General features: G+C 39.1%; 1 protein-coding gene across 1 annotated transcript in view; it reads right to left on the bottom strand.

The window, feature by feature from the left end:
- LOC137941466 (5-amino-6-(5-phospho-D-ribitylamino)uracil phosphatase, chloroplastic) overlaps nucleotides 1–22,942 on the bottom strand; it is a 30,059-nt gene extending 7,117 nt beyond the window's left edge. Inside the window, exons 1-7 of the mRNA XM_068786901.1 lie at nucleotides 22,796–22,942; nucleotides 22,603–22,716; nucleotides 21,886–21,954; nucleotides 21,677–21,781; nucleotides 3,452–3,506; nucleotides 3,173–3,246; nucleotides 2,826–2,909 (exon numbers count right to left, since the gene is read on the bottom strand). Coding sequence (XP_068643002.1) covers nucleotides 2,826–2,909; nucleotides 3,173–3,246; nucleotides 3,452–3,506; nucleotides 21,677–21,781; nucleotides 21,886–21,954; nucleotides 22,603–22,716; nucleotides 22,796–22,888 — 594 coding nt within the window. The 5' untranslated portion in view covers nucleotides 22,889–22,942. The remainder of the gene's footprint in view (nucleotides 1–2,825; nucleotides 2,910–3,172; nucleotides 3,247–3,451; nucleotides 3,507–21,676; nucleotides 21,782–21,885; nucleotides 21,955–22,602; nucleotides 22,717–22,795) is intronic.
- Between the last annotated feature and the right edge of the window lie 1,374 nt (nucleotides 22,943–24,316).

The following is a 24,316-nucleotide window of genomic DNA, read 5'->3' as shown; positions in this document are numbered from 1 at the left end:
TGGGGTGTGTTTGTGCAAGTTTACCCACCACCTACTAGTGACTGCCTCTATTCGACTGCAAAACAAACAAGACTCTATGGATGCCAATCCTTGAAAGGCTAGAATGCAGATTGTCTACCTGGAAAGGCCGTCTCCTTTCTAAAGTCGGGCAGATGGTCCTTTTGAATTCCAGAACTGTTGATCTGTCAAATTACTACATGTCATGTATTTCTTGTCCAACTTATATTTGCCGAAAAATTGAAAGACTCGGAAAAGATTTCTTTGAAGAGGGACTGACAGTGGTTTTAAATACCACCTTGTTAGTTGAAAGGGTGTCTATAAACCTAAGAAGCAAGGAGGTCCGGGCATTAGAAATACAAACGAGATGAATCTTGCACTACTTCTTGAGTGGATTTGAAAATTCAACACCAGCGCAGAAACCATGTGGCAGCAAATGATTGCTTGAAAGTTAAACTAGCACTTCCATTGGTGGATTTTTGGGGGCTCAAGAATGAGAATGTCACCTCTTGCGATCCCTATACCCCCTCCTGACCAGATTTATTGCTGCTGTCAGATTCTATACTGGGAATGGGCAGAAGGTTGAGTTTTGGAATGATCACCTGCTTGATTGTGGACCCTTGAAGGATGCATACCCAACCCCATTCACTTGTCTCTTCAACCCCACATCACTCCTGATTCTTGGAGAGGTAGCAGCAGTTGGAATCTCAATCTCAGACATGGTTTAAATGATACTGAAGCTATTTTGGCCAGCCAGCAACCTCCATGTGCTCCATAGAATCAGAAGTAGAACAGCTGATAAAATAGTCTGGATTCAGGAAAAAAGTGGCAAGTTTACTGTGGCAGCAGCATATCATTTCATCAATGGCTGGAACATTACTAAAAATCACTATGCAGCAGCTTCCTGGAATTTATCCAGCCCCCCAGAAACTCACTTCTTCATGTGGAGTGCCCTCCCCTTTGTCCCTTCTGTGGTAGAAGAGAAGAAACATTGAGCACCTCCTAAACTACCAGCTCCCTTGGATGGTTTGGACCAATCATTTTAACAAAATTGGCATCCAATTTTGCGTCCCTTGTGCCTCTTGATTGCTAGCCAAATGGGGAAAGGTTGTCAAATTCCAGGATTAGGCAAGGAGCTCCTTTTGGCCTGCACTGTCCACATCCTCTGGGGCTTATGGACTGAGAGGAACAAACAGCGATTCAACAACAGACATTCTACTATTGATGAGGTTACCTTTCGAATTGCTAGCCTGATATTTGCTTGAATTCACACTAGAAAGAAATTTGAGCATCTCAGGCATATCATTCTTAGAGAGAATTGGTGTGTCATTACTTAGATGTCTACCCCACCAAAGCCCCCTTCCACTATTGACTGGATTCCTCCTCCAGCTGGTACTTCGATGGGGCTGCCTTTGGCAATCCAAGTAAAGCGGGTTTTGGGGGGACAATCACAAATAGAAAGGGAGTTGTTCTTGCCTGCTACTCTGGCCCCTTAGGCATCTCGCATTTCACCTAAACCGAACTTCATGCTCTTCTTCATGGGCTTATTGTGTTCCGAGATCATTTCAGTGGCCGACTCATGACTGAAGGCAACTCCAAGCTCGATATTGGTTGGTGCTCAACTCTCTCCGTCCCCCTTGGTAGCAATGGAGTTTTTCCATGAAATTGTAGACATTTGTTCTCCTTTTGTTTGTATTTGGATTCATATTCCCCGGTCAGCTAATGCTTTAGCTAATTCCCTTGCCAAGCAGATGTCTCCCTCCAATCACTCGTTGTAAGGGGAATGTTCCTTTCTTAGCTTTGTTGTTTGTTCTTGGTTTGTCTTGAATAAATTCACTCTCACTCAAAAAGAGAGAGAGAGAGAGAGAGAGAGAGAGAGGGAGAGAGAGAAGAAGAAGAAGAAGAAGAAGAAGAAGAAGAAGAAGAAGAAAAAGAAGTCTAATAAAAGAAAGACTCGTAGATTTGCTGGAACATTCCAATCCACACCAAAACTCCTTTTTCTCCAATTTTTTTCTCAACTTGTACTGAATCTAGAACAAACCTGCATGCCTCTTTCTCAAACAAAAACCTTCACATTGTCAGCCATTGGCAGCCCAAAACCTCAATGGTTGCTAACATGGTTGTGTGGTATACCATAATTCTTGAAATTGGTAATTAATTTTAAATTGCACATTGCACATTTGAATTCTAGGAGAAGATTCAGAATTAGTCATTAGTGTATAGAAACCTATTACCCCCCTCTCTCTCTCTCTCTCTCTCTCTCTCTCTCTCTCTCTCTCTCTCTAGGTTTGAGGTTGTTGGGACCTAACAGTAAAGGGATAATTTTGTCATTACTGGGATATTTGAGTTATTTTAGATAAAGAGAAGATAGTAAAGTCATATTATTATAATTAGAATTATGGAGGGTCTTTTTGTCAATTAATAGAAACGAAAATCTCAACAAAGGAGTTGGCATCCAAGAGAAATTCCACTTTCCAATAAAAATGGCCTCACTTTTCTAAATTAAAGAAACAGATCTATAAAGAGTTGTTTACCAAGTTTAGATAGTTTCCTTGTTTGAGGGGGAAAAGAGAGAAATTTAGTCAAAATTTAACTTGCAAACCATGTATCACCTTTGAGGGGCAATTGAGTTCCCCATGAACGTTTTTTCTCTTTGTTCTCTGTTTCATTGTGCTTTTTGTATCAAAACTTCTTTCTTTCATCATCAAACCATCTCATACCCATCCAAGATTAGCATGTGCTTTTTTGTTAAAACACCAATATGTGTTTTCTTTTAAAACAACGACATGTGCTTAACTATGCATTAATCAACAGTCCAGACTTCTAACCTTGAAAAGGTTTTCAAAGTATAATTGAGAGAGTCGAGCCTTCAATCTCTCAAGTTCACTTTCTCCATCTGCCCAATACAAAACCTGAATGCATGAAGGTATCACCCATATCAACCAGAATAACTAATGGAGGGATCAGTCAAAATAAAAAATAAAAGGAAAAATAGAATCTGTAATAACGAACAGCAATTAAACTGTGTATACAGGACAAAAACTGTTTTCCTTTGAGAGATGATAAATGACAAGATGATTTGTTTTGACAGATCATTTGAATAGCCTAAAAAACAACAAGGTAGTTCAAAACTAAGTTTAGCTATGTACATTATGGTGAAGCCATGATAGCAAACCTTATGTAGGACATGATCAGCACCAGTATAAAGCATTAATCTTTGGATATCTCCATCAGTGGGAATGTCTTTCCCTGCTCAGGTTGGAACTTGTCAATATAAAGCAAAAGCCAACACTTTAAATCAAAAGAGAAACAATATGAAAAACATAAAGAGGCATAAGAGAGTAGTTCCTAATTACATAGGGCATAATTGTTATTTTCATAACTTATGAAAAAAACAGTTTTGAAATATAAAAAACTTTATCATTTAAAAAAAAAGAAATATAAAAAACTTTACCTTCTTCTGTGGCCAGTTGCTTCCAAGCACTTAATTTTAATGATCTAGAATCCGCCTGAAGGCACATAGGACGTGACATGGGTCAATGAATAAGTACTAAGTAATGTGACACTGGAAGCATGAACTACACCTTCTTTCATATGCGACATGTATGATGTTAGAACTGTATACATATAGAAACTCTGAAATCATGCATCATGGTAGATAAGAAGGGTGTTAAAAAAAAAACATTTAAAAAAAAAGAAGGGTGTTAAAAAAAAAAAAAAATTAAAAAAAGGTGTTAACTTTCAAAAAGAAATGGCAGCAATTTTGGTCTAAATTATAAGACTCGTAGCACACTGAGGTAATTTTACTCGGCAGGAGCAGAAGTTACTGTGTTGAACTAGGCCATTTAAAAGGTAGTCCCTCTACTACTAAGTAGTATGATAGCTAAATTAGTGTTGAGAGATAATGAAATAGGGGTATTTTTGTAATTAGGATCATTTATTATGTTGAGGATAGAGAAATAAGGTTACTTTTGTAACTAAGTCAAGAGCTTTAATCATGCACACATGAAGGGTACTTTGTATTTTGTTTTATGTTCTATTCACTAAGTTGCTAAGGGCATTAGACACAAAAGGAGTTAGTCACAATTAAACCTTAACTCCACAAAGTTAGTGAATACAATAACTATGGTCATCATCTTCTCTCTTTTTGTTCCTCTCTAATTGATCATATTTTTACCAATTTACATGGCTTTCAAAGCACTGATTGATCCATCCTTGTACTTTCCTCACTTTTTTTTTCTTTGTTTCAGTCTGAATTGATCTGTGACTGATAATAGTCCCTGTATTCCCCTGCCGCAGGTCCCCAGGTTCAATCTTGGTGCTGTATTTGCCTCATTGAAATGATATAACTGCATTCTGAATCTCTTAGAAGATTGATACTGTCTGCCTTCCCTTTTTATGAAGTTAAGGTGTGTTTAAAGTAAAGTGCCTACCTTCTACCTGTAAGTGTGCTGAATTGCAGACATCTCTAGGACCAGTAACCCCGTCTTCTGAGCATTGTGGGGTATGCTGGTACTGTTTTTGGAGTTATCTGTCTGTTATTGTGCCTAAGTTGTTGTCAATAAGTCAATAGTCACTAGTACAAACAAGATTTCTAGTTGATTATTCATCCTATTGTCCAATTGACTGTCTATTCCAAAATTTGCACACAATTTCTTTCAGTCTATCTTGAATATTCCATGTGTGTGTGTGTCTTTCATTGAAACTATGACAGAAGTTAGTGAATAGGAAAGAAATTGAAACTATGAGAATAAATTCCCACGTCTGACAAGTTGAATAGGAAAAAATATGTTGTGTATTTTAACCAGTCCAAATCTTCCTTGGTTCTACAGGGAGGTTAAAGTTTTTCATTACAAGTCCTCTTGATCCAAAAAATAAAGTATAGAAGCAAGATGATTATACAATCATGGCCTGGTACCAAATAGTATGGAATCCAATATTGTGAACCAAGTTATATACAAAAAGACTACTGAAGAGGGGTTAGTTCACAATGAACTTGAATTGAAGTGAAATGAATTGATTCAACTTCAACTCATGTTTGGGTGTTAGTGTAGACGAGTTCAAGTGGCTGAAAAACAAATTCCAGTGTTAGTGCCCCCAAATGAAAAATATGATATAAAAAAGAGAATGAGTAACCTCTTATAATATACTTAAAATAGAACATATACCTAAACATATAATTAACCAAAATAAACGTGGTTACTACACTTATAAGTGATTTAAAGTGTAGTATTAGAATATATTAATATCCTAATTAAAGAAAAACTATATCATATTACTTAATGATTATAATTTATTATAAATTAAAACAATAGTTACGTGTGACTAGAATAAATTATACAAAATTAAAAAAAAATTAAAAAATAACATAAGAGAATATAATAAATAAATGTAATGGTTTAATTAATTATAGAAATTGGATAATTAAACCAATTAATGATTAAAATTTATTATAAATTAATATACTAATTACGCGTGACTAGAATAAATTATTTAAAATAAATAAAAAGTTAAAAATAACATAAGTGAATATAATAAATAAATAAATTATTTTGTAATAACATAAGATATAGTTTAACATTAAAACTCACTATTTTAATAAAAAATAAAAAATACATAATAAATAAATAAATATATTAATTTATCAATAACATAATATATATTTTACATATTATTAATTAATAATATATTAACAAAAAATGAAAAACTAATGGTTTAATTAATTGGATAATTAAACCAATTATGACGATGGTTTAATTTTTCCTAACTAAGGAAAAACTAAACATCGTCTTCGTCTTCCTCAGCGGTGGGCCAGCAGGCAACGGCGATGGAGGCGACCCTCCGACAGTACGTCGAGAGGGAGAAAAGAGGGAGGCCGAGAGACTCTGCGACAGAGGGTCGGCCTCCCGTGCTCTGCGACGGAGGTCGAGAGGGAGAGGAGAGGGAGGAAGGCCGACAGGGGGGAAGAGAGGGAGGCCGAGAGGCTCTGCGACAAAGGGTCGGCCTCCCGTGCTCTGCGACGGAGGTCAAGAGGGAGCAGAGAGAGCGAAGACGAGAGGAAGAAGATGGGGCAAAAAATCGTCGAGAGACGAAGGCTGAGGGAGAGGGAGAGGAGAACAACGAATTTGATAAATTTTTCGTTTGGGGGGGGGGGGGGGGGGAGCAACACGCGTCGCACGAGGAAAGTTGATGATTCGCAAAATAGGTAGGAATCAACTTTCCCCTATTTTTGCTTGAGCGAATGAAACGGTGTAATCTCACTTCAATTCAATTCTTTCTACACTAACGCAATTTTTTTATGAACTAGGTAATGCAGGGGGAATTCATTCCACTTCATTATGGACTAACCCCCCTAAGAGAATCTAAGATACTTCTGGAAAAACGGTTCTCTTAGGCTAGCAATATATCCTGGAATTTTTTATCTATATGTTAAATGGCTTACTACAAAAAGGGGCGATAATTTGATGTTTGAGATTATCGGTGATATGCATCATTTATGGCAGGAGGTACTTCAATATCAACCATTGTTCCTGATGAAGAATAGCTGGAAAAACAAAAGAAAACCCTTAAAGTGGTCAATCTGTACAATACTCTTGGACCAGAGTATGATTCAGATTGTGCTAAATGCTGGCCAGTACTACTCCTTTGTTTGAGGAATCTTTTGCTGCATTACTCAGAGCTACAGCTGTCACCTATCCCCTAGAAGTGAGACCTAAAGGAGACTTTAGCTACCTTAAATACCAATATAAATCAACTTAGTAGAGGTCAAGGGAGAAATCAGTAAGATAAGAGGTAGAAATCGGGGAAGAAGAGGCAAAGGCAGAGTATTTCAGCCATACATTCATTATGGTCATACTTATCATATGTCCAAGAAATTCTGAGATAAATTTGGCAAACCTATGTGTGCAATCAGGTGTCTCACGAGGCAAGTACTACTTCTCGGCCCACTGCACACACAGATGTTGCATCTATGAATAAAGATAAGCTTCACAAATGTTACACTAGCCCATAGAGGTCTGTTATTTGCACTCTAGTCTCTCCCTCATCTCAGTTTTGGGTAATAGACTACGTTGATTCAGCACTCATGACAGGTAAGTCTGACTGTTTTCCCTCTTAATCTCCTAGCAATTCCTTATGTTTGGTTTCCTCGAATGATAGATCCAAGTCCACAGTTTGTGGTCAAGGATCTACCTCAATATCTTATGATATAGGTCTTTGAATTCTGTTTTGTATATTCCTAAGTTCCCAGTAAGCTTATAGTCAGTTAGACAACTAACTAAAACTTTAAATTGCTTAATGACTTTCTTTCCCCCCATGTCTGTTTTCCAGGACCTTTAGACGGAAGATTGGTGGAGACCATGAAAGAATAGATTATATTACCTCAATGGTGGAGAGGACAAGGACCTGAAGGCCTTGAAGACTTTAGCTGACTTTTTCCTATGGCGTTTGAGGCTCAATCAACCCTCATCGGTCAATTTGCATGTAACTTTTTCCTTCATTATGTTCATATGTGTCTCTTGATTGCGAACCGTGTCGATTGGGGAAGCATCACAGGGCTATATTTGCATCTGAGTCAATAAAAAGAATTCCCAACCATTTTCACTTGTTCACATTGATGCATGGGGACTAATTAAAAGCAAGAGTCTGTTAGGGAATCAGTATTTCATTACTTTAATTTTTTTTAAATGATTTCATTACTTTAATTGACAATTACAATTCTTTGACCTGGTTATTCTAGTTGAAAAACAAGTCAGAATTTTTTTCGTATTAAAATAGTTCTATTCAGACATAAAAGTTCATTCTTCTTCCAACATTTGAATTCTACAATTTAATAATGCCAAGGATTTTCTGAATTTATCTTTTCCTTTTCGTGCTGATAATGGCATCATTCCTCAAACTTCTTGTGCTTATACTCCACAACAAAATAGAGTAACTACGCACACGAGTAGACACTTATTAGACGTAGTATGTATATTATCCTTCCGGGTCATTGTATTCCTAGACCATTACAATTTTCCCCACCAAACACCTTTCTAGATACTATAACTTTTGCCTAGAGGGGACACCCGTATACCACCGATCACACGAGTGTACACTCGAAAGCATCAAGCCTCAGCAGGACCTACCACATTGTGGTTGGGTGATTATTCATTTTTATAAAAAAAAATATTTTTATTTTATCTTCCCTGATTTTACGAGATTCTATCAATTATAGATATTATTCGTTTTGAATTTTGAATTTTGAATTTTTGTTAATAATTAATTGTAACAAAACCATAAAGGATTGATTTGATGAATGAATGGAAAAATTTCTCTGCTGTTACTTGTATCTTCTCCTCGCGTTCCTCTTCTCCTTCTCTTTCAAATTCCAGTAGCGGAGCCAATTATTCATCAACCAGGTATGTTTAATTAAAACCATAACTGTGCCGCATCAATTTGGCATTAGAGCCAAAGATTCCACACATACAAACTTCGACATCAATAAAGCATCTTCATTGTTGCTCCTTTGCTCCTCTCTATGAACACGTCAATTCCGATTCGGTGCTTCACTTTGGTACACAAGTGTTTCTAGGACAACACGGCGGATACTCCAGGTATGCATAGCTGAAGCTTCAACCCTTTTCTCCTCTTTGATCGAGACAAACCAGAGCCCCAGCTAGCTCGGCTCGTCATCCCTCACCTACTTCCCATTTTCCTTCCGTCGTCGACGCTTATAGCCTTCACAAACAACTCCTCTATCTTCCAGTCCTTCGTCACCAATTACGATGACCACCGACATCTTCCAACCTATTTTAAGCTTCAATCGACATTTCCAAACTATGGTTGTCGCAGAACACCACTAAAATTGTTGCAGAACTTCATGTTGACCAAACTCGTCGTCGACCATCACTATCTATCGTTGCCGACCTCATGCCGACGCTTCCGACACCTTCGGCTCAGTACACCACTGTCGACAACTTCGGCGGAACACTGCATCCCCAAATCAGCTCAGATATAAGTTCACCAGATGACATGCGGTCATCCCTCATGCATGTGCGCGAGTCACACATGCGAGTTTGCACGTGTGAAAAATAAAAGTTTGTGCTCGAAGGTTCACCGATCATTGGCTTCAACATCATCTTGGCGTCTACATCACCTACTTCAACTCAATCAGCTTCAACCAGTGCACAAGGTTACATCGTTCCAACTCTCTTTTTTGCTTAAATAACGTTACATATCTATTTTTGTGCTTGTAGCTAATTTCCTTTCTTGCTAAGTCCACTTGTTAAGCCCAATTTGACGTCGAGACCCGTAGCCAGTTTCAAGAAAAAAATCTCTTATTTGTGGTATACTTGTTAGTCAATCCGTAGTATGATTTGGCCAGTTGGTGCGATATCATTGCATGAGATTAACTCTTTCCTTTACCTTAGTGGTTGTTTTTGCAGTTTTGTTTAGCAACTTTAATGATTTGAGTCTTGACTAGTCACAAAACAAACAAGTAAGAAATTAATCCTAAAGTGCATTGAATTTGTTTTGGGCATTACTTGCTAGAATTCAGAAGTACAGGCAACCTGATCATTCCATACCCTTAAAGCAGGTAGTCTCTAGGGAAACCTCCTCTGTGATTACCTCTTCCACCTTCAAAACCCCATTATAATCTAATAGGCAACCTATCCTCCATACTCCAAAATTCTAGTCATCACTTTAAGAGGCACCTCTACCTTGGCTAGAGCAGGTTCTCCTTGAAACTTGGTCTTTCTCCCATTGATTTTGAATGTCATTGAGAAATTCCTCCAATTGAGATAGATATCACCCAAGATCTTAAGCCATGCCACCCCCAAGACTACTTTGGCGCTCTCCATGGCGAAAAGATAGAATTATTGCTTGATTCTTAGTCCCTGACTTTCAATCTCGAGGTCGAGGCACAACCTTTCTCCTCGAATACAATAACTATCACCCATAGTGACTCCGAAGGGTCTACTACGCACCATCAAGAGGTCCAACTCTTGGACCAGTGATGAGCTAAAGAAGTTATGGGAGGCGCCATTGTCAATGAGGACCACCACCTCCTACCAAGTAAGCCCCGAAGCATAAGGGTGTTGCCCGTGGTTACTCCTCCGCACAAAGCATTCATCGACATTGATACAAGATGCTGAGTGAGATTCTCCTCTTCTATTCTGAGAATACTAGTAAGTCTATCCTTCGCCCTTTTTTCCCTGCATTTTCCAACCACATATGTTCCCCGATACTTCTTCGTCGAGGACTCTCCCATCAGGGATTTCCCCTTCTCTAACTTCTATTAACAGCTCTCGAATAACTAACATGTCTTATTTCAACTCCACCCCATTCTTAAAACTCGAAACCTCCTACTCCACTGATTTGACTCTTCCATATATTTTTGTCTTCACCATGCCCAAGCTCGAATTGCTCTAATGCCATGACATTGGAACCCTGAACAAAGTTTTAGTCAGCTGATAGCACCCAAAACTCCAATGGACCTCCTTCCCATGATCTTCCAATCTTCAGTGCATCGCTACAGTTCAAGGGTAAAGCGTCTCCCAGATCCTCCTCCCCCAACCTATCCATCCCTCATGTCTCTTATTCCCTTTGTTCTCTGCCCGTAACTCACAATCTTTTAAAGGACAGTACCGGTGTTGCCAAGTGGAGCTTCCTCAATGGGCTCTTGAGCCCTTTTCATACTTTCTCCAACTTCTTTTCCTCTTTTACCTCTCCGCTATAGACTTGTGTTACCTGGGGTCCATCAAAACCACATTTTTTTCAAACCAAAAAGGACACGCACCTAAGGGAGGATGACCAGAATCCAAGAGAATCGGAAAATGATCTGAAATAGGCCTTGGGAGAGCATGGGCATGGGCATTAGGAAAGAGGTTCAACCACTTTGGCGTAGCTAGAAAATGATCTAGTTTGGGCATAATTGGAGGAGATTGTCCATTAGACCAAGTGAAGAGCGCCTCAGAGGAAGTTAATCCTATCAAAATATTATCATTGATAAATCAGAGAAGTCTTGCATTGCTGGAGTGAAGGATCTTGATGGAGAGGACTTTTCATATAAATGACAAATTATATTGAAGTCTCCTCCCAAAAGCCAAGGCATATCACAAGTCCTCATTATCATGTTTAGGTCACTCGAGAACTCAGCTCTATCATTTTTTCTAGTGGGCCTATATATATTACAAGCAGCTCATTTATCTCCGGTTTTTCTATCTTTGAAGGAAGCACCAATACAGAATCTACCTTTGATAACATCTGCTAGTAGCAATGCTGTTTTGCCCCAAGCAATTAGGAGCCCACCAGCTGAACCCTCATAAGGAATAAAGTCAAATCCCATAAAACGAGCCTGCCAGCAATCTTGAATTATCATTGGTAGCATATCTTGCAATTTGGTTTCCTAAAACATGACCAAATTCAGTCTCACATTTTTCAGGACGTCTCGAATAAGAGCTTTTTAATGGCTATTTCCCAATCCTTTGATGTTCCATGATATCACCTTCATTGTAAAGCTGGAAGAGTAATCATATTTGTGGTTAATGCCATCTGGTTGAGCATGTGAGCTCAATAGGAGTGAAATGTTCAATTTCCAATTCTTACATGATCAATCTGAAGAATTTTCCAAGGTTTTGATATGTGTTCAGGGTCTGGATTTCATCTACAGTGTTGGTTTTGGCATTGGCCCATGAATGACTGATGCGATAGGAGAATGCAAGACGGTTGGATTACTGAGATAATGTTCAGAAAAATCAAAGTGTACGGTGCTGGATTTTTCAGGGGAGGACCCAAAATGGAGTTATTTGAAGGTAAGGAAAAGGGTAACTAGAAAAAAGAATAATCCCTGAAAATGATTTGGTGCAGAGCATCTTAATGATTTTATTGAGGTTGATGAACAGGTGGTTTGGCTGATCGGTGTAGTCAATTCATTAGAAGTTGTTGTTTGGTTTATGACAAGAAAGCTCAGTAAGTTGGCTTCACAAAAAAATGTTCTGGGCTGATTAAAAGGATCAGGTCAAGGTTTGGGTCTGGTTCATGGATATTATTTGCAGAAATTTGGTTAAGAATAATATTGACTGGTTCTGAGTTAGTGATGATTTTGGGTTTTCTTCTAAGGGGGGGTTAGTCAACAAACTGGAAATTTAATCTTCATCTTCATCTCATGCATCTACATGATCTTCATCTTCAAAATGGGTGTTAATGTGAACAGTTCATGTTCGAAATCTTCGAAAAAGGGTGTTAGTGTGGACAAGTTCATCTTCATCTTCATCTTCGAAATTTAAAACCATTGATTTTATTAATTATAAAAATGATTGAATTAAACCAAGTGTTTGAGTTAATAATATTTTAATTACCACTATTAAATCACTAATACAATAGAGTAAATAAAAAATAAATATGATTAATGAATAACAAAGTATTATATTAATAACACAAGATAGATTTTTTACATGGTATTAATTAATAATATATTTTCACAAAATTAAAAGTAATTAATTAATCAAATACATACTTTAATTATATTTTATTTACCAGAGACTTAAATATGAAGTTTAATATGAAGTAATTAAATATGAAGTTTATTGGCCTGGGTTGACTCGGTTCAGTCCGCCCGGTCTGGCGCGAGACTCAGCTTACTGCGCTGACGATGATTAAATTTTCCTAACTTAGGAAAATTTAATCGGAACCCGTCTTCTTCCTTCTGCAGCTCCCAAACATTGCGGCCGTCGGTTGCGAAAGCGGATCCTTTCCTCACAGCACCGACAAAGGTGGGCGACAGTAGTCTCCTACCTCTCTCACGGCACCGACGGAGTCACCTGCTTTTCTAGTGGCGAATCGCAGCCCGTTGGGGCTTCGCTGCCTAGAGAGTTTCCAAGACAGAGGGCTCTCGGAAACATGTGAATCGCTGTTTCTCAGCCCCCCGGAACAGAGACCCCTTGTTGAAATTTCGCTTACGGCGCCGACAAAATATCATGCTTCTCCGGTGGCGAAGAGAGGGAGAAGCAACGTCGGGAGAGCAGGGAGATGAGTGAGGGAGGAAAAAAGGGAAATGAGGATGCGTGAGAGAGGGGGGTGCGAGGAGAGAGGTGAAAAAAAAAAACCAAGCCGCGCGCGTCCTTCATCTCGAAGAAGATCAAAAATAGTCTTCAACAAGATGAAGGATTTTAAAACGTGGAGATGAAGAACCGCCTCATCCCCAGCATCCAGATGAAATGTCATCAACGCTCCACTAACGACTTCAACTGATGAAGGGCGTCATGCGGTTGATCTTCATCTCGAACTTCAAGTTGACTAACCCCCCCTAAAATACATAAATCAGATGAAGTCTGAACATAAAGACTTCCTGAACCACACTTGAAGGTGTCACACGTGCAAATTCCCAATTTTCTTCTATTTTTAATCCTATTATTCAGCTTCCTTTTTTGCACATTATTGGGGATAACCTTCAACGGAGAGTTTGGCATGTCCTATTCATTTAAGTCAAAATTTTCTCAACTTCCATATTCATTATCTCTTTCTTTTGGCAACCTTTTCAAATTTGAAAGGTAGATCAATGAGAAATCCACCCTTTTTTGCCAATAATTCATCATGTAGCTTCTGCCTTTCTAGATCAACCTTATCTTCTTTGGAGCTAACCAATTTTCTAACAACTAGGAAAATCCTTCATCTTCATCAAGATCCCCTTCGATTTCATCTTTGTTCTTTCTTTTTTTCTTTTCTCTTCATTTTCTTCCTTTTTTTCCTTTTTCCCATTTCTTTTTCTTTTTTCTTTTTCTATTTTGTTTTTTATCCTTTTCTCAAATTTTTCTTTAAATGTAAAGGGTCTTTGTGTTATCGCTGCAATTGCAGAGGGAAGACCTTTGTTTTTTTTATATTGATCTACCTTGACAAGGATATCATATCTTTGATCCATGTAGTACAAAGGAATCTTTAAACATGGTGATGACGGTTTAGTCGGAATTATTAGAACCCAAGTTTTGTCAAGTTTCCGTGATTGAAAAGTATCTGGGTGAACTCCCACAATTCAACCAAGCGGTTGGGCAATGCTTGCAAAAGTGTCAGTAGAAGCCCTCTCACCTGTCATGATGATATTGCTTCCATCTTCCATGGATATCATAATGAGCCATGGAGAGTTTCCTAAATCTGATGCTCCAACACAATAATCAACTGATTTTGACATTGAGATCTTCTAGACTCCATTCAGATTGATTAGTCTTTAGCACCAAACAACATAGGAGCATAGTTCTATTTTTGTGAAGTATGTTGCTATTAATGTTCAGGCTATTTCCATCTAATAAACATGCAAATGTTAATGAATAAAGTGGCTGGCAAGAGAGAGCCTCTGCATATGTCATCGGAGTATTGATTGGGCGATGAGTTCTGGGCATGAGCAGCTTAGTGGGAGTTGGATAGTAGACTGGCATATCCTGTGTTGTTGAAAGATTTGATCACGAATATGGCCTAAGGTATTTGTCAATGATCTATTGAATAGCCATTAAGAAATGTCTCCAACCCCATCCTTCTTCTGTATTCTTCGACATGAAAACCATGGCTAAGATCTTATGTTCCGTTTCTTCTACTAATTCGTATATCACTTTGATGATGGATCCAATCATCATTCTAAAGCTAGTAGGACCAATGAATAGTTCTTTACCGCCTTTGGTTGAAACTTCAAGACCCATAGTCTTTTTTAGCTGATTCAAAAAGTTTTGCAATCATGCAAAAGGCATGCAAAGAAGTTATTTTTTGCATCAATTTTTCCAATGATTTTCAAAACTTTCAAATTGCTCATAGTTACTACATCCAAGAAAAATAAAGTTTCGCCTGCTCTGGAAGATTTTTGTGCTTGGTAGCTTCATCCTCAAGCTCCTCATGCCACATGCTCATTCTCGTGTAACCTAACACAAACATCTACGCAATTGTGACTCCATAGATGCACCATCCTCCCTGGTAGGACGTTCCTCCTTAGCACAACTGTAAATCCCTCTTCTTCCAAGCCCAAACTTCTCTTCTAATAATTCCTCCCTTCATCACATCCTTTCTCTTTGCCTCGTCCTCATCTTCGTTGTTGCTCCTACTCTTGTTCTCTCATCTTCGCCCGATCGTTCACTACAATTCTTGATCTTCAGAAGTACTTCTCTCTATTCTTCTTCTTCTTCCTCTTCCCTTTTCTTCCTCTTCTTTCTTTCTTAATCAGAACCGTTGTTGCTCTAATACCATGTCAATTTATAGGTAAGAGAGAAGAAATTTCGTAAAGAGAGGAAGAGAGAAAATCATGAGTATTGCTCTAAAAAAATATTGTACATATCTCCCCTCACCCTAGACTTTATTATTTACAATATAATAACAATCCAAAAATACAACTCAGTCCCTATCCTAAAAGAACAAAAAATGTAAGCAAACTAAAACTAAGAAACTAACTAGGAAATGAAATAAGAAAGTATCCCCTAAAGCACTAAAGGGTCATGCTTTACATCAACCTTTGTCACAAGTCTCAACCTCAATAAATAGCAAATAGGGCAAAGGATTTGGAATAGAAACAAAAAGATTATTGGACTTACTTAAAGAGGAAAGATTGCCAACCAAAACCTTCATAAGCATGCTACAGGATGTCAATGGGCCCAAGTTTTCCGCTTCTTTTTTCTCAAAAATTCTGCAAATCTTTAATGTAGCCGATAGTTCCATTAAAAATTGAACTTCAGAACTTCCTAATGCTTCATGTCACCCATCTCTCATAAGCTGTTTGAAAATATCAATGAAACTTCCCAAAGTTTCTAAAAGAATACAGATAAAATGATGTCTCGTGTTATCTTTCTCTAAAATCGTTACAGCAGCAAAACTATGGCAAACTAATATATCCAAAGAGACTCTGACATTGCAATGCTGAGAGGAGTAAGATTTCCACAATAGAGTAGCAGATCTCCCCTTATCCAAACCTATGCCCACCCTAGTACTCACCAATGCCCCATTTCGCTATGTAAGAAAACTCTCTCCCTCCTTGCACAATCCCTCTCAAACCCAACGACTTCCCATGCACTCCCATCACACTCTCTTTCCTCTCTGTCCCATGCATTTTGGCAGCAACTGTCCAGTGGTGAAGCCTCCTCTTAATGAAATTCTCATCATTCTCAGTGAGAAGAATGATTTAAAATTCACCACACTTTAGGGTGTCATGCTTTCATTAATTTATAGGAGTGATATCCCTAATTAAAGGGATTTACAATTGATTACAAGATATTGTAAATCTACATACAAGGAATGATTGAGCCTAATTAGCTCCTGTGATTGAGCTTAATTAGCTCCTGTGATGGAAGGCCCTAAACAGGGCAATGATCCTTAATTGATTGAGAATCAGTTTTTATAATCCTTAATTGATTGAGGATCAATCTCTTAAGGCAGTATCTTCAACAGCCCCCCGCAAGTTAAGCCCCCCGCAAGTTAAGCGTCGGATTAGGACAGACGTGAAGCTTGAATCGAAAAAACTAAAAGAGAGGGCGAGAGACGCTCTTGGTGAAGATATCCGCAATCTGCAAGTGAGATGGCACATATTGAGTGCGAATCTTTCCAGCAACAACAAGTTCTCGCAGAAAGTGAATGTCTAGCTCAACATGTTTGGCCCGTTTGTGAACAACAGGGTTGGAGCTCAAGAAAAGAGCGCTTTTGTTATAGCATAAGAGAAGAGGCTGCTTGGGAATGGATACTTTGAGATCACGAAGGAGATGAGTGAGCCAGATAAGTTCGGTGGCCGTGAGAGCAAGGGCACGATATTCTGATTCACAGCTGGAACGAGAAACTGTAGGTTGCTTCTTGGCACTCCAAGAGACTAAGTTGTCCCCAAGGTAGATGGAGTAACCCGAGGTGGAGCGGCGAGTGTCAGGACAGCCGGCCCAGTCAGCATCAGAATAAGCAATTAAGGAGCCAGGAGAAGCAGACGGGCGAAAGGATAGACCATAATGAAGAGTGCCTTTGACATACCGAAGAATACGCTTAACAGCAAGAAAGTGGTTATCAGTGGGAGAGTGTAGAAATTGACTAACCGAGTTGACAGCATGAGCAATGTCGGGTCGTGTGATGGTCAAATATTGAAGAGCACCAACAAGAGATCGATAAAGGGTGGGATCCGAAAAAGACTGACCAACAGAGGATAGATGCTGAGAAACCACCATAGGAGTATGTACAGGTTTGCTGTCAAGTAAGTGAGCTCGAGCAAGAATGTCACGTGCATATTTCAGTTGACTAAGAAAGAGCCCATCAGTGGTGGGTGTGGCTTCAAGACCAAGGAAGTAGCTGAGAGAACCCAAGTCCTTTGTAGCGAACTCAAAATGAAGCTTGCTGGCAAAATTATCAAGCACAGAAGGGTTGTTGCCCGTAAGAATAATATCATCGACATATAGGAGCAGATAAAGGATGTCAGATTGCCGATGAAAGACGAAGAGCGAAGGATCAGCCCGACTGCAGTGGAAGCCAAGATGTGTAAGGAAAGAGCTGAACCGTTGGAACCAAGCTCGAGGGGCTTGTTTGAGACCATAGAGAGCCTTCTGAAGCTGGCAAACATGATCAGGGAAGCGAGGATCAATATACCCAGGTGGCTGGTCCATATAGACACGCTCATTGAGATGACCGTTGAGGAATGCATTTTTGACATCCAATTGACGGAGAGACCAACGATTAATAGCAAGAGAGAGTACAACCCGAATAGTGGTAGCTTTGATGACAGGACTGAAGGTGTCGGTGTAGTCAAGACCTGGGACTTGTGTAAACCCCTTCGTGACAAGACGAGCTTTGAACCGTTCAATAGAACCATCAGGCAAATATTTGGTCCGAAAGACCCATTTAGAACCCACAATATTGGTATGAGCCGGTCGAGGTACCAAAATCCAAGTACGATTATTTTGAAGAGCCTGAATTTCTTCATCCATAGCGGCAAGCCAGGCTGGATTCTTGGCAGCAGATTTGAACCCTTTAGGCTCAGTAGATGCGAGGAGAGCAGAAATCAGCCCAGATGAGCCAGAATACGCCAGATCAGTCGAGTGACGAGGTTTGAAAATACCAGCTTTGGCGCGTGTGACCATAGGATGAGAACCCACCGGAATAGTAGCAACAGGAGCAGTGGAATCAGCATGTGGCAGAGTAGGTCCTGTAAAAGTAGAAGGGGCCTGCAAAGACTCATCCACGGGATTAGTGCAAATAACACAAGGAAGGGAGTCGGATTGAGTAATATGCCGAGAATGGGGCGCCAAAAGAGATGGGGGCATGACAGGAGAAGAGAGACTGGGTTCCAGAAAGTTGGAGAAATTGAGAGAGGATAAAGGTTGAGCCTGGGAAGAGGCATGGGATGGGAAATGAGTCTCATCAAATTGAGCATGACGAGTAATATAAAGTCTAGATGTGACAGGATTAAGACAACGAAAACCTTTGTACGATGAACTATAGCCCATAAAAATGCAAGGAATACTACGAGGCGAGAATTTATTTGGCATATAATCACGTAAACATGGGTAGACACGACAACCAAAAGGATGGAAATTGTCATAATTTGGGGAAATACCATAGATAAGTTCAAAGGGGGACTTACCTCCGAGAAGCGGTGTGGGCAATCGATTGATGATGTAGGCAGCAGTGCTAAAGGCGTCAACCCAGTAACGAGGAGAAATGTGGGAATGGAAGAGTAGGGCCAAACCAGTTTCAGTCAAATGACGGTGTTTTCGTTCTGCGTGGCCATTTTGGGCAGGAGTGTAGGGACAAGATAATTGATGATGAATTCCCGAAGAGCTGAGATGGTGTTTAAAACGAGTGCTAGTAAATTCTGCACCACCATCGCTTTGAAAATTTTTGATACGAGCAGAATGTTGATTTTCAACAAATTTGTGAAATTGAAGAAAAATATCATAAAAATCAGACTTCAATTTCAATGGGTAAAGCCAAGTGAAACGAGAATAATCATCAATAAATAAAACATAGTAAAGAAAACCCAAATTCGATGGTACTAGTGAAGGACCCCATATATCGCAATGAATTAATTCTAACAATTGAGATGACTTTTTTGCATTGCGAAGATAAGGCAAACGGTGACTTTTGGAAAGTTGACATGTAGCACATAAATGCGGAGAGGGCAATAATGAAGTAAGATGAAGATGTCCATCTTTATTTAATAAGGAGATAACAGAATGATGCACATGGCCTAATCGAGCATGCCATAAATCATAGGAGGCATGAAGAGATTTATTTTTCAAAACAGAAATAAGTGCTGAATTTCCACGCTCTAGCACATATAGACCTCCATCACGCCGACCGGTTGCCACCACCTTTCCCGTTTGGCGATTCTGAACAGTGAAAGAATTATTAGTAAACGTAACGGAGAAGGGAAAATCATTCGTTAATTTACTAATAGACAAAAGACTTTTAGTAAGATGAGGAACAACCAAAATATCTAATAATTGAAGATCTGGGGAAGGAGAAAGGGAACCAGTATGAGTAATAGGTAGAGACGCGCCATTCCCCACAATTACACGATCCTTACCCGTGTAGATTACCGTTTGATCCAATGAAGAGTGAACCGGGGTCATGTGGGCCGTGGCCCCCGTATCCACGAACCAGTCCGAATTTTGATTTTCGGACACGGAGCACTGCTGATTAAATGAATCAGCGAGATGCGCCGAAGGGTATTCCTCCCGTGAATACCGTTGCCGACAGCGATCGGCATAGTGGCCGTCCTGACGGCAGATTTGGCACCGGGGGGGGCGGCGACCATTGCTAGTGGTGGGACGACCTGAGCCGTGACCGGAATCACTGTGTTGGCTGTGGCCGTGGCCGGAGACGGAGGTGCCTCTGTTTCCAGAACTGCCGTGGCTGCCGTGACCGTTTCCGCGACCCCGGCGATGGCGAGAAGAGCCACCGGAGCGTTGATAGGAGACTCGGTTTGCAGTGAAAGCCGCAGGGGAGGGAGCCGTGGGCTCGAGAGATTTTTGAAAAATCTCGAAGCTTTCCGCGCGGGAGGCGATGTCGGAAAAACAGGGTAAGGGGTTTTGGGCCATTTGGGCAGAAGAAAATCCAGAGAATTCCGGGCCAAGACCCCGGAGGAACCAGTGCGCCTTGTCGGTGTCATCAATGGGACGACCGATGGCGTGAAGTTGGTCGCACAAGACCTTGAACGCGCGGGCGTAGATCGTCATCGGGCGAGCTCCTCTTTTCATCAATTGAAGGTCGTCTTTGAGACGAATTTCACGGGCTTTTGACTTGTGACTGAAGGAATTCTCTAGAGCAAGCCATACCTCACGAGAGGTGGAGAGACCGACGACTTCAGCCATAGCTTCTTCGGACAGAGAAGAAAGAAGAAGACTGAGAAGACGCTAGTCAATAGCTTTCCATGATGAGTGCTTGAGGTTTGGTGTCTGAGACGTAGGAGGGTCAAAAAGAGGTGGTGGCACAAGAGTACCATCCACATGACCCAGCAGACCTTGACTGTCAAGGAGCGGAAGGAACTGACTCTTCCATAGAAGATAGTTGGAAGATGAAAGTTCGATGGTGACCATGTGAAGCATGGTATTGAATGAGAGAAGATCAGAAGAAAATTCAGAGGCCATAGTGGATCACGGAATTTTAATCCAGAAGAGCTCTGATACCATGAGAAGAATGATTTAAAATTCACCACACTTTAGGGTGCCATGCTTTCATTAATTTATAGGAGTTATATCCCTAATTAAAGGGATTTACAATTGATTACAAGATATTGTAAATCTACATACAAGGAATGATTGAGCCTAATTAGCTCCTGTGATTGAGCTTAATTAGCTCCTGTGATGGAAGGCCCTAAACAGGGCAATGATCCTTAATTGATTGAGAATCAGTTTTTATAATCCTTAATTGATTGAGGATCAATCTCTTAAGGCAGTATCTTCAACACTCAGTATACATTTTAGAGACTTAAATTTTTCATGTTTGCTCTTATTTGTCCATTATCTGTTTGTTTATGCCTGAGTGAACTGTTGGGCACCTCAGAGACACCAATAGAAGTTCTTTTCACAAAATAAGCTACTCAAATCATGTTTAGGATGAATAGTCTGTCCCTCTTTTATACTTTCTTATTTATCTGCTGAGGTTCACCCCTGTTAGTTATTTGAATACAATAGATTAATATAACATGTCTTCACACAGTTCACGGTATTAATTCTGTTGTGGATTCCCTAGCTCATCAAGGTGTTTCTTTAGATAGCATCTTGGCAATTATTTTCCTTAAGATGTTCATTGGTTTTTATTTATTTTCCTTCTTGCTGGCAGCTGTGCAGTCATGTGGGTAGTGTTCCTTTCTCTTCTCTTTGTATCTTTCCTGCTCCTACCTTAATGAAATTCTCATTATTCTCAAAAACACAAAAAGTATCACATTAGTCAAGATAGATTTCTCCACATACTCTTCATTTGCAAATCAGTGTTGGTGTCTCTAAAATTACAAAATAGCATTCCAAGTAACTTCAATATTAAATATCACAATAAAGAGCACAAAGTCCATTAAATATTATATGTGCAAAAGATCAATCAGATTAATTTCCAAATGGGAACCAGCATTAGAAAAGAATAATTCACATTCCTTTATAGTAACTGTATCCACTGGTGCTGTAAATCAAAAGAAAAGGAAAAAAAATTCTTCACAGTGTAAAATTCTCAAAAGATTTTCAAGTAAAGAAGAAACCATTACCACAACATTGTCCCATGAGAAGATAAGACCAAAAGCTTCATCTGGCTTCATGACATACCGTATTCTTTGGAGATAGCTCTCTTGCATTCTATCATTCAAAAAATCCTGTAAGAAGATAACATGACCTTTGGGAATTTTGGAGCCTTTCTGTTGAAGTTCAAGGAAGCAGGCACGGCAACCAAATGTAGAATAAGCCAACAGGAACTCACCACATCAACTTTTAGAGGCTCATTTGGTCTGAATGTCTCAAAACCTTCCCCATATTCAGCACCAATTGCCTGACAATAAACTCAAAAGCCACCCAGTACTCAGTCTTCTCTCGTCATGGAAGCAACACAAACAAATCAATTCCAAGGTTTTCACAGGCGCATTCAGCATGTATTGAATGATGGATGGAAACTTATTTCACTTATCTCTTGGGTGTCAATACTCAACGGACATTGATAATAGTTTGCCGGCTTAAAAAGAAAAATAAAAAAAATTGGGGAAAACTGAGGATGATACAACAGATATCATCCTAACCTTCAGTCAAACGACAGAAACATGACTGAAACATAACCAAACGAATGAAAACACAGATGATGCTCACCCAAATATCTTCCTTTATAAAGTGAGACACTAAAAATAATAGAAAACTAACCAGCCTTTTTACTACAAAATGATCCAACTCCAAGATACAGTAAGTAAAATGTACACACATTTATTCTTCCAAAGAAAGAGAGCCCTAAAAGAAAAAAAAAGAAAAAAAAAGGTAATAGGTAGCATTACAGAAACGCGACATAGGAGGAACCAAGAAACTAAATGCAACATAAAATAATTCAGTCACTAAAATATAACCAGACGCTTGTACGCATCTGAATATTATCTTAACGAGAGAAAATAAAAAATAAAGAGAACTACAAATACAACATACAGAGATTAATCACCTCTTCCGTGAAAAATTTACAGGGTCTGCTCGGAAACCCGTTTACATAGTCCTGCTCGGGCCCAGATGCATTTGTTAATACCAGACGCTTCGCTGGAATTTGACGCTTCAAACCCTATCAAAAAGCACAAAAAAAAACAACAATAATAAAACCCTTAATTCTTCAGATGGACAAAGAGTGTACGGAGACGTACCCTTAACTGAAGCTTGTTAGGGAAAGGTGCAGGTTGCAAACGAGAAGAGGGTGTTGATGGAAGTAGCGAAGAGCATCTGAAGTTGCAATCCATGAAAGCCTCGCTTCAGATGTTGTTGTTCGGCACTCTCAGTACACCTAATATCGAAACGAACAAAATGAAAGGGAGAATCAAAACCTGGCCGACTTCTATTGTCGATAAAATTCCAGAACACTGAAGCCAATGGGACCCATCCATGAAACAACTCCTATACGTCATACTTGCCCACACGATCCCATTGCCATGGTTAAATAGCCAGGTTTTATCCACAAAAATGGATTGTACCAATACAAAAAGTAATTACGAATCACATAAAAAATATACCAGCACATCCGATTATCCAAAATCGAAGTTATTTTCAACACTAAAAATTTCAGTTCCACCTTGTTTATCTTCAACAATGCCGAATTCTAATTTTAGCCGTTGATGCCAAAAAAAATTTCAATTGTATTTTTACTGCCAACAACCCATGTGATGATACTTAATGAATCTTTTCTTATATAATAATTGGTCATCCATTATTGCAGAGTTTGGGGTTTATAGAGAGTCCATTTTATGAGATATATGAGGGATCTAAAGAAGTACTAGTGGTTTATTGAATACTATGTGGTAGCCACAGGAAATTATTTGGCGAGTGTTTAAGGATTTAGATCCAGAAGTTTGAATAAATCCAAAACTTTAGTTTTTGTTGAAATGTCAAACCCGTTGTAGGGTGGCATAGCTAATAAATAAGAAGAACTTCCATAGAGATTACATAGAATTGTAATTATACAAACTCGTGTATGTCCTTTTATGTTTATTTATTTATTTTAAAGTATGTAAACTTAAGGGCATTGTTGTCATTGTAAACACGTTTCTACAACTATAAATATAGTCTCAATACATGGGGTAAAACATTTAAACATATTCCTCTTGGCTCAAATTCTTCTCTTGCTCTCCTCTCTATTTTCCTTTTCTTTCTCTCCCTTAGTTTTTTCTCTTTCTCTCTCCACGACCTTGAGATAGAGAGCTCTGTCTCTATCTCCTTTTTCTCATGTCTTATTCTCTATTCTCTTAGACCCTTGTAATTATGTGAAGAGGACCCCAAAAAATACACATGGTATCATAGCCAATGATATAGGATCTTATTTGAAATCTACTCAACATTATTCCTTTGGAGGAGATTGAACTCATTGAAGAAAAAACCAAGGATAATCAACCACGCCTGGTGTCTTTCTCCTAGTAATAAGTTATTTTTTCTTATGAACTTTGTTTAATTGAGGTTTGTATTAAAGATGATCAACAAATTCTTTTTTTTACTAAATCCTCTTCAAAATTTTGTTTTTGCTTCATCCCATGCAAGGAGATTGTTTCTTCTTAAATAGGAAATTCCCCTTTTCAAGACTCAAATTAATGGCTCAAATCCCCTTTGTTGCCTATTTTATCTCAGCTACTTTTCTCAATTAAGAATCCTTCTTTTTCAACCTAAAAGATCCTAAAAAC

The sequence above is a fragment of the Aristolochia californica genome, unplaced genomic scaffold, assembly GCF_029961685.1.
Source record: "Aristolochia californica isolate CCGP_79_NKW_82.1479 unplaced genomic scaffold, dmAriCali1.0.hap1 SCAF_10, whole genome shotgun sequence".
Taxonomy (NCBI): domain Eukaryota; kingdom Viridiplantae; phylum Streptophyta; class Magnoliopsida; order Piperales; family Aristolochiaceae; genus Aristolochia; species Aristolochia californica.
This window is presented reverse-complemented; position numbering and strand designations above follow the sequence as displayed.